This window comes from Palaemon carinicauda, chromosome 26 (assembly GCF_036898095.1).
Source record: "Palaemon carinicauda isolate YSFRI2023 chromosome 26, ASM3689809v2, whole genome shotgun sequence".
Taxonomy (NCBI): Eukaryota; Metazoa; Arthropoda; class Malacostraca; order Decapoda; family Palaemonidae; genus Palaemon; species Palaemon carinicauda.
In genome coordinates, this window is record NC_090750.1 from 26,436,117 (window position 1) to 26,448,616 (window position 12,500).

Consider the following 12,500-nt stretch of genomic DNA (forward strand, 5'->3'; position numbering starts at 1 on the left):
ATACATACCTATTTTAGGTCATCAAGAAACTGCCCTCATGAGCTTTACATACACAAATATACACACACAAACACCTACACACATACGTCTATACATAATTATATATATACATATATATATATGCATATATATATATGCATATATATATATATATATATATATATATATATATATATATATATATATATATATATATATATATATATATATGTGTGTGTGTGTGTGTGTGTGTGTGTGTGTGTGTGTGTGTGTGTGTGTGTGTGTGTGTGTGTATGTATGTACGTATGTGTAGCCTACTGCATATATGCATTAATACAAAAAAAAAAAAAAAAAAAAAAAACAGTTTTTAGAGTAGTAAAGCATGACTCCATAGTTTATAATTCTTATAGGCAAAATAATCAAAATATGGCAAAGAAATTATGAGTAATTATAACTCTCAGTAAACTTAACTACATATGACGTATAAATGCTTAAATAAGTTTCCTGCATTTAATCACTATAGAAGCATTAAACCTATTTCTAAAAAGTTCCTTAATTGAAGTTTCTTTAGCTTCTATACTGTTTTGAAATATAAAGTAATTTATATCATACAATTTTTGGAATATGAATACATTTCGAAGAACTCTAGACTTTTCACCAGTATGAATGGGATTTCGACCTTAAACTCTGCACCAATGCTAACGTTAAAAATGAAATTGAACTCTAGGACTCACTTCCAATAGAATAATGGAGCCTGAAGCCAGGGGCTGTGGTGGTCTCATCACTTCGGAATTGGATGAGGACGCCATTTGTGGAAGACTGCAGATGATGGGGAATGGTATTGCCACAATATCCGTGTGATAAGGCATTGCCGTACTGGATCAGAAGGAAAGAAAATTATATTTTAGTTTGACAATATATTCTCCAAGAAGGGTATTCGGAAGACTGGAGTGCAAACCTCGTAGAGTTTTGTAGAGCAATTAAGAGTTATTATTATTATTATTATTATTATTATTATTATTATTATTATTATTATTATTATTATTATTGTTGTTGTTGTTGTTGTTGTTGTTAGCCAAACTACAATTCTAGATGAAAATCAGGATGCTATAAGCCCAAGGGCTCCAATAGGGAAAAATAGCCCTGTGAAGAAAGGAGATAGATAAACTACAAGAGCAGTTATTAGCTAAGCTACAACCTTAGATATAAAACCAGGATGCTATGAGCCTAAGGGCTCCAACAGGGAAAATAGCCCAGTGAGGAAATGAAATATATAAACTACAAGAGCAGTTATTAGTTAAGCTACAATCGTAGATGGAAAAGCAGGATGCTATAAGCCCAAGGGCTCCAACAGGGAAAAGTATCCAATTGAGGAAAGGAAACAAGGAAATAAAATAAACTACAAGAGAAGTAACAACAATCGAAATAAATTATTTTACGATAATTAACAACGTTAAATATCATCTATCACATATAAACTATGAAAACTTCATAGAAAACAAGAGGAAGAGAAACATGATAGAAATAGCTTGCCGGAGTATACCTTCAAACAAGAGAACTCTGACCCAAGACAGTGGAATACCATTGTACAGAGGCTATGACACTACCCAAGACTAGAGAACAATAGTTTGATTTTGGAGTGTCCTTCTCCTAGAAGAGCTCCAGTGAAATCGTTTGAAGAGAAAATACTTCTGCTGGTATTTTTTTTGTACATGATTAAGCCAGGCAATAAGAGGATGAAATAAGGAGAATGGCAGGTGTAGTAAAGATTACAGGGGTGATAAGAGTGTCACAGCTGAGATAGTGTGTGCTAGTGTTGAGGATGAATGGTGGGGGAGGGAGTTAGGAGGGTTTGGAAGGAACCTGATGTGGGGAGAAGATAGAGAGGGAGACAGAGAATTAGATGACAAGATAAGCTGAAGGATGATATGGTGAGAAGAGGCTTGGTGGAAGAGGATTCCTTTGATTGAAGGCATTGGAGAGGGCGCATCAGGCAACCGACCCCTTAATGTAGGGATAACGGTGGTTAAAAAAAGAAGAATTAGATGGCAAGATAAGGTGAAGGATGATATGGAGAGAAGAGATTTGGTAGAAAAGGATTCCTTTAATTGAAGGCATTGGAGAGGGCGCATCAGGCAACCGACCACTTAATATAGATATAACGATGGGAAAGAATGTAATATGAAATGGATGAAATATATTCTGAGTGGGGATACCTTAATGTGCTGGAAGGGTTCGTGTATCGCCATGACCAGCAAAGCTGTTCTAGTCCGGGCTGCCCATAGTAGGTTGGTTTGTTGTGAGTGATCAAACTAGAGTTAATGCAAATTTATTGGTGTGAAAAATATATCCAATCTCCATCACACCTACCGTGAAATATGCTCTTCGTCCTCCTACATCCACTGGATAACGGTTGTTTTCCTCTGTACCGAAGTTGATGGGCAAAGCTGCCGTAGTCGATGCAGACTGCAATTGTTTAAGTAGATATTATCAATAACATAAATGATGCTTCTCAAGGGACACTAATATATAATATGCAACAGGAGGTTTAGTAAACAATTACCTGGAGAATTGTCAATGAAATTGTTTACTAAGATCACTATAATCATACAATGTCCAGGTGGTAGACTTCTTTTATCAAAGGAAAGAGATTTATTTTACATTTTTGTATAAATCAAAGTGTGTTACAATGAGTTGTTTCATCTTTCGATTACTATATATCATGTAATTATTACCCAATCTTGTTTTATTTATTTTATGAATTTCAAGATTGCACTTAACACTGAATGAATGAACCAAGATGTACCACTGTATATATATATATATATATATATATATATATATATATATATATATATATATATATATATATATATATATATATATATATATATATATATATATATATATATATAAGTATGTGTATATATATATATATATATATATATATATATATATATATATAAGTATGTATATATATATATATATATATATATATATATATATATATATATATATATATATATATATATATATATATATATATATATATATATATATATATATATATATATATATATATATATATATATATATATGTGTGTGTGTGTGTATGTATATATATATATATATATATATATATATATATATATATATATATATATATATATATATATATATATATATATATATATATATATATATATATACATATGTATGTATATATATATATATATATATATATATATATATATATATATATATATATATATATATATATACATTGTTTATACATGAATAATAAAAATTATACTTGACAAACATTCCTCAAATAATACGCTATGACTTTTATATGGTCGAATATCCTTTGATATTAAAACCTATGAAATTATATTGAAGCCAGTAGCAAATCCAGAGTCAATTTCTCCAAAAAGTAATAATAATAAAAGTCAAGCTTCATTAGATTTGTGTGGCTTTCTTTTTTTATAAAGATACTATTACCATACACAAAACCCTACGCCTTTATAGTGGTAAAGGTTTAAAAGTTTAAAGGCTGCTCATGAATGGCAGAGACAAGGGTTAGTGACATTGCCCTATCAAGCGGTACAATGCCCTAGAGACTGGCCATATATACATATGATCAGCACCTAAGCCCCCTCTCCACCCAAGCTAGGGCCAGGGAGAGCCAGGAAATGGCTGCTGCATTGGCATTTAAAAAGAAATCATTCTTAAAGGTTTAAAGGCCGCTCATGAATGGCAGAGGCAAGAGACAGTGACATTGCCTTAGCAGGATAATGCCCTAGCCTAGACACTAACCATATAAACATATAATCAGCACCGAAGCCCTTCTCCACCTAAGCTAGGACCAGGGAGAGCTAGGCAATGGCTGCTGATGATTCAGCAGGTAGCCCTATAGGCTCACCCCCAAAGCCCCTGTCCTTAACTCACAAGGATGGTGAGGTTCCTGACACTACAAGAAACTATGTAGCTTGAGCGGGACTCGAACCCCAGGCTGGGACGTTTTCAATAAGCCACCACAACCTTACATGGAGTAAAAAATTACTTTCCTATGTAGCTCTTAAGAAGTTGAGGTTCCTGACACTACGAGAAACTATCTAGCCAACACAACCTTACAAGTAATAAAGAAACTACTCTCCTTTGTAGGCCTACGTACATATTCAGATATATAAAGCTGATCTCTTGAGCACCGAGGCGACATCTCCAACTGCATGTCATCCACGCTGAGGTGGATGTTCTGACTCGCCTCGGGGGCACGGATGACCCATCGACAGCGGATGCTGACTGGGTATTGGTTGGGATACCCAGGGGACTCCAACACCTGGCCTTGGTTCGTTGCCACGAGACTTGATCCTCCACAGGGATCTGATGATGAACAGGTGTTACGTAATTTGATAATTGTTTTGATGGTAAAATAACAGAAATATTAATGAGTGATTTTTTTTTCTTTTTTTTTTGGACATTTAAGGAAGCTCTCTCCTATTTGAGGATTTTATATCCTTGGTAGTAAAGTTTATCAGTTAGAATAAAAGTAGTATGCTACTTAATTGAATTATGATTTTGATATGATTGTAACATATAACTTGTATATATATATATATATATATATATATATATATATATATATATATATATATATATATATATATATATATATATATATATATATATATATATATATATATATATATATATTTATATATATATTTATATATATATATATATATATATATATATATATATATATATATATATATATGTATATGTATATATGTATATATATATATATATATATATATATATATATATATATATATATACATATATATATATATATATATATACACATGTATAACATATACGTCAAAGGCATAGGAGATGATGATGATGATGTTGAGGAAGATATATATATATATATATATATATATATATATATATATATATATATATATATATATATATATATATATTATATATATATATATACATATACATATATATATATATATATATATATATATATATATATATATATATATACATATACATATATATATATATATATATATATATATATATATATATATATATATATATATATATATATATATGTGTGTGTGTGTGTGTGTGGAATTTTACCTAAAGAATTAATTTCATACAATTGTGATTTAAAACGTACAATACATAGTATATAACGTTACATCATCTTATCGAAATATATCTATTAAGTAAGATTAGAAAGTCCAAAAAATTATCTAATCAGTCCAAGTATAACGTATATCCCAAACATATCACTAAGCCATTGACAGGCGAAATATATTATAAACAAGTGTAATAGGTGCTGTTTTGGTATACGATCTTAAAGTCATACTTTTGCTATGGTATGCGACCTTAAAGTCGTGCTTTTGCTTTGGTATGCGACCTCAAAGTCGTACTTTTGCTTTGGTATACGACCTTAAAGTCGTGCTTTTGTTTTGGTATACGACCTCAAAATCGTACTTTTGCTTTGGTATACGACCTCAAAGTCGTACTTTTGCTTTGGTATACGACCTTACAGTCGCGCTTTTGCTTTGGTATACGACCTCAAAATCATACTTTTGCTTTAGTATACGACCTCAAAGTTGTACTTTTGCTTTGGTATACGACCTCAAAGTCGTGCTTTTGCTTTGGTATATGACCTCAAAATTGTACTTTTGCTTTGGTATACGACCTCAAAGTCGTACTTTTGCTTTGGTATACGACCTTAAAATCGTACTTTTTCTTTGGTGTACGACCTCAAAGTCGTACTTTTGCTTTGGTATGCGATCTCACCAGATAGTAGCAATCTCACTTTACTTCACAGTGAAGCAAGGACCATTAGATTTTCTAAACAAATATATACCAGGAATAATTATCAAAGAAATAATAATCAATCATTGATGTTCGTATGTGTAGCTCAACATTACCGCTTGCCAGTATATACGGAGCTTGATGTCTTTATGTATTCGCGAGCGAAGCGAGCGCACGGCAAAGCAAGAAACATTAGATTTTCAAAAATACATATACCCAGAATAATTATCAAAGAAATAATAATCAATCATTGATGTTCGTATGTGCAGCTCAACATTACCGCTTGCCAGTATATACGGAGCTTGATGTCTTTATGTATTCGCGAGCGAAGTGAGCGCATGGCAAAGCAAGAAACATTCCATTTTCAAAAATACATATACCCGGAATAATTATCTAAGAAATAAAAATCAATCATTGATGTTAGCGTGCGCAGCTCAACATTACTGCTTCCCAGTATATACGGTGCTTGATGTTTTCATGTTTTTGCGAGCGAAGCGAGCGCACGGCGAAGAAAGAACCATTAGAATTTATATTATTCTTGTACTTTTACCTTTTAAAAATCTTGAGATCGTATACCAAACTAAATGAATAATTTCTGTGATCATGCCATAAATGAGATCGCATAAACAAAACAGCACCGATCAATATTTTGAGAAACTGATATTTCTTCTTCTTCTTACGCGGAAGATTCGAAACTTTGGCGGTGAATCCGGGCATCTGGTTGGCACTGTCTGAGCGGAAGCGGATGAACATGACGTTGGAGGAAGATGCAATTGTAGGGATCGATGAAGAATTACAGAATGTTCCTATAAGTTCGGAAGACGAGGAGGGCCCGTCGTAGATCTGGAAGGGATGATGTGTGTATATATATATATATATATATATATATATATATATATATATATATATATATATATATATATATATATATATATATATATATATATATGTATATATACATAATATATATATATATATATATATATATATATATATATATATATATATATATATATATATATATATATATATATATATACGTGTGTGTGTATATTAATATACATAGATATATACAGTATATATATGAGAGTATATAAATGTAAATACATACATACATATATACATATATATGTATACATATCCACACACATATATAAATATATATATATATATATATATATATATATATATATATATATATATAAATATATATATATATATATATATATATACTGTACATATATATATATATATATGCATATATATATATATATATATATATATATATATATATATATATATATATATAAAACCTATATGTATATGTCCATGTATATATATATATATATATATATATATATATATATATTAATATATATATACATATATATATATATATATATATATATATATATATATATATATATATATATAAATATATATGTTTATATATAGATATGGATGTATATATATATATATATATATATATATATATATATATATATATATATATATATATATATATACTGTATATTCACTGCATATATATAAACCCAATTACAAGTTCCTGAACTAAATAACCATTCCACAACAAATAGGTATTTATAGGACACAATCTTTCTGATAAATGAACTCAATTACGCACTTGAACAAAGTCGTATGGACATGCAACTGTGTCGTTCTCTCCTTTTGGCTCAAGACTGAGTCTCGTAAAGTTGAGCTGAATGACGTGGTCATCAAGTCCTTCAACTAGCCATTCGCAGTTCAGGAGAGGTTCATAGTTGCCTGAAAAAATGATGATTGGACTTAGGGCATTGCATAGAAAAGAGCTTTGGGAGTAATGTTTACGTTGATGCATTCATAATTGCCTGAAAAAGATGAGTGGACTTAGATCATTGCATAGAAAAGATCTTTGGGAGTATGTTTACGTGGATACATTCATAATTCCCTGAACAAAAATGAGCGGACTTGGGTATTGCTTAGAAAAGAGCTTTGGGAGTAATGTTTATGTTGATACATTCATAATTGCCTGAAAAAGATGAGTGGACTTAGATCATTGCATAGAAAAGATCTTTGGGAGTAATGGTTACGTGGATACATTCATAATTGCCTGAACAAAAATGAGTGGACTTAGGTATTGCTTAGAAAAGAACTTTGGGAGTAATGTTTACGTGGATACATTCATAATTGCCAGAAAAAAAATAAGTGGACTTGGGGCATTGCATAGAAAAGAACTTTGGGAGTAATGTTTTCGTCGCTACATTTATAGTTGCCTGTAAAAAAGATGAGTGGACTTAGGGTATTGCATAGAAAAGAGCTTTGTGAGTAATGTTTTCGTCGCTACATTCATAATTGCCTGAAAAAAAAGATGAGTGGACTTGGGGCATTGCAAAGAAAAGAACTTTGGGAGTAATGTTTTCTTCGCTACATTCATAATTGCCTGAAAAAAAGTTGAGTGGACTTAGAAAATTGCATAGAAAAGAACTTTGGGATTAATGTTTTCGACGTTACATTCATAATTGGCTAAAAAAAGATTAGTGACCCTCTGACAACTGGGCATCTATTATTTTTCCCATATTGTATGGGATAAGCAAGGTTGCCTTCTTTTTGAAGGACTTTGCTTTTGATTTTGGGGTAGTCCGTAGTCCCGATCGGCTACCCTTCTCCTGACATCGCTTAGACCCCGGTAGCGTATGTTCATGTGTTGAACCATTCACCAGCGTCCTTCCCGCCAGCAGCAAGGAGCCCTGGCATGGTTAGGTCGACAGTTCGAGACGTGTGAGGTGTCTGTTATGTTTTTAGAAGGTGTTGGAATGGTTTTGTTTGTGTGTGTATTAGTGTGTAACACCCAGTTGCTTTACGCAAACCTATCCGTCGATTACATACATAACCCTGAGGTATCTACACGGACAGCATATTGTCTCATTCTATAAAATACAGAGGGAATTATCATCTCAATCGTTAAATAATTGTCGCCCCCCCTTCTCTCTCTCTCTCTCTCTCTCTCTCTCTCTCTCTCTCTCTCTCTCTCTCTCTCTCTCTCTCTCTCTCTCTCTCTCTCTCTCTCTCTCTCTCCTAATTTCATCGCTTTTCAGATGTGTTTATCAATTTAGATTACACTCCTAAATGAATAAATGCATCCTTTTCACTAGGGCATACCAAATTAGTTAAGTAGTTATCGGATTCGAAGCATTTGTAATTTTTTATTGATAGCTTGAACATCATATATTAAAATTGAAAAATCACTTCTATATCTGTTGTATATTTATATACTATACTACTGATGACAGGCAGGGCAGCCGGTCGTGACTACGGTCCACCCCAAAAGCCAAAGCAAAGTCCTTCGAAAGAAAGCAACCGTGTTACTCCATACGAATGAGAAAAAACACGCTTATAGGCGAAGAATTAGAAATCGGAAGGATGGTTTAAAAACATTACTTCGCACAAACAACTGCATTAAAATCCTTAACTAAACAAGATCTAGCATCACAAGGATTACGGTTAAGGCCAAAGTGTACTTACCATCATTATCAGCGTCCAGTGATCTAATAGTTTCTGTGGCCCCAGACCTTGATATATTGATGTTACCTCCACAGGCTGGAAAGATTGGGATATAAATCTATTATCGAAAATTCCATTGATTCAAGACAAGATATATGTTGTCGTGTGATATCGTTGACAACGCTTCCAGAAGTCACCATTACTAATTTATACAACTCTCCTTTTTCTCCATTATATTCATATCTTCCTGTACATATAATCTCTTTTTGTTATGAAGTATTGTAGTAGTGCAATATTTTGTTTATATAGGTGTAAGCAAACAGATCCATTCACCTACCACAAATGGATTTCAAAATAAAGAATACAACTTTCGGTATAAGTCTGAACTTTTGAAATCAATATGACAAATACGAAAGACTTAAAAGGACGTTACCATATGTGAATTCGACAGCAATCTTCAATCCTTCCATTGCCACTGTTTCATCACTGCGAAAAACTACCCTGGTGTTTCTCTCCTTCCCGACCTGGATGGGCAGAGCATCCGTGTGGTTTCCGCAGAAGCGAGAGATTAACTTTGAGTCGTCCTCCACCAGGCCATTGTAGATGCTGACGCTGTCATACTGGCAATTGCGGCCACCCTCCAACACCAGCCTCTCAAACCTGAGGGAAACACCACGTTATGAAATCGTTTAAGGGTAAAAATATGGCAACCTTGACGAAGGATAATGCAGAGCTTACGAAAAGAAAATGGGAACCTCAAAAGAAAATGGAAATCTCTAAGGAAAATGGAAACCGCAAAATAAAATGGAAACCTCTAAAGAAAATGGAAAACGTTAAAGAAAATAGAAGACCTGCTTGTTCTACAAATAGTATATGAATATTATTTTAGAATTGCCTATAAGAGTTGTGATTTATATAGGATTATATAGTCCTTCAGTGCAGCCAATAATGATAATTATTTTTTCAATCCCTGTCATCTTTCATGTAATCATTGTTGGCAATTTTATTGTTGATTAAATGATAATACTTCTTAATCATCCTCTGTATGGTTTGATTACCTGGCAATGAAAAAAAAGCTATAATTTTTCTTTAAACCCTGTCACCTTTCATGTAATTACTACTGGCAGTTTTATAATTAATGATATGATAATGCCCTTAACTCAACTGCCTCTGTATGATTTGATTACCTGGTTTTACTAAATAGTGCCATAGCCTCTGAACCCTGGTCTTCCACTGTCTTGGAATAGAGTTCTCTTGCTTGAGGGTACACTTGGGCACACTATTCTATCTTATTTCTCTTCCAGTTGTTTTGTTAGGTTTGTAGTTAGATATGAAAGATTTATTTTAATGTTGTTATTGTTTTCTAAAATACTTAATTTCAGTAGTTAATTTCTTGTTTTATAGTTTCCTTATTTCCTTTCCTCACTGGGCTATTTTCCCTGTGGGAGCCCTCGGGCTTGTAGTATTCTGCTTTTACAACTAGTGTTGAAGCTTAGCAAATAATAATAATAATAATGATAATACTAATAATAATAATAATAATGATAATAATAATAATGATAATAATAATGATAATAATAATAACAATGATAATAATAATAATAATAATAATAATAATAAGGATGATGATAATAATAATAATAATAATAATAATAATAATAATAATAATAATAATAATAATAATAATAATATTATTATTATTATTATTATTATTATTATTATTATTATTATTATTATTATTATTATTACTATTATTATTATTATTATTATTATTTAGGCCAGTCCTAATAACTTACTTGAAATGTGGAACCTTCCCATCAGGGGTCTTGATGTCCCAAACACAATACATGCTGTTATGGTAAATTGGCATTGTTGGCAGTTGGATGATTCCTGGTGAAGTTATATTCCCACCACATTCTGTAAATAAGAAAGCCAAATTCTAATAAATGTCCTGCAGTTATAAACATCAACTAATGCTATATATGTATTGGAAATAATGCCTAATTTATGAATGTTTTAGGCGGAATGGAACTATTCTAGTCACATGTCACAAAGATGGAATAAAAATTACTGAAGAAAAGGATCAATCACAAAATGCATAATATGTGATTCCTTTTAGGAAGAACGAAATGATTTTATTCATAAGTCAGAGAAAACACTTGAAAGTTTGCATTAAAAAAAAAAAAAAAAAAAAAAAAAAAAAAAAAAAAAAAAAAAAAAAAAAAAAAAACAATAAAAATCCTGGAATAAATGTTGCAAGGTATTTACCGTTTTAAAAACGGATATATTGACGTAAAGGGGTGATATTACGGTTACCAACCCGTAAAAGATAATAACAAAGTAGGGTAGAAATTACGGACGCCTGTATATTACTGAAAAACGGCTGAGAACAGTATATTTTTACGGAGAATTTAAAATTATTTTTTTTTCTAATTATAGATATATACATACATGCATAAACCCAGATTCAACCCTTCCCAAATTCCTAACTACAACCCCCTGTTTCGGCAATTTGTGGGAGAGTGTGGTTTCAGAGCGAAGGCAAGGAAAAGAGCTAGAAAATAAACAAATAAATGATGTAATCACTTACTCGACTGTAGAGTTGAGGGTGAACCCATTTCTTCTGAGCGAAAAGTCCGACTTGAAATGGATGCTGACGGAACCACGGGCAGTGATGGCTTCGGGAAGAACCGAGCCACAGAAAATAATCAAACAGGTGATGTAACCACTTACCCTCGACGGTATGATTAACGGAGAACCGATTTCTTCTGAGCGAAAAGTCTCACTTGAAATGGATGCTGACAGGAACACAGGCAGTGATGGCTTCGGGAAGAACCGAGCCACAGAAAATAATCAAACAGGTGATGTAACCACTTTCCCTCGACGGTATAGTTAAGGGAGAACCCATTTCTTCTGAGCGAAAAGTCTCACTTGAAATGGATGCTGACGGAACCACGGGCAGTGATGGCTTCGGGTAGAACCGAGCCACAGAAAATAATCAAACAGGTGATGTAACCACTTACCCTCGACGGTATAGTTAAGGGAGAACCCATTTCTTCTGAGCGAAAAGTCTCACTTGAAATGGATGCTGACGGAACCACGGGCAGTGATGGCTTCGGGTAGAACCGAGCCACAGAAAATAATCAAACAGGTGATGTAACCACTTACCCTCG

General features: G+C 32.2%; 1 protein-coding gene across 1 annotated transcript in view; it reads right to left on the reverse strand.

The window, feature by feature from the left end:
* LOC137619849 (cubilin-like) overlaps window positions 1-12,500 on the reverse strand; it is a gene marked incomplete at its 5' end in the record, with an annotated part of 102,100 nt that overhangs the window by 10,314 nt on the left and 79,286 nt on the right. The window contains 8 exon segments of the mRNA XM_068350140.1: window positions 714-855; window positions 2,350-2,445; window positions 4,154-4,362; window positions 6,507-6,669; window positions 7,472-7,611; window positions 9,349-9,423; window positions 9,761-9,987; window positions 11,124-11,244. Of these exon segments, the coding sequence (XP_068206241.1) occupies window positions 714-855; window positions 2,350-2,445; window positions 4,154-4,362; window positions 6,507-6,669; window positions 7,472-7,611; window positions 9,349-9,423; window positions 9,761-9,987; window positions 11,124-11,244 (1,173 nt within the window).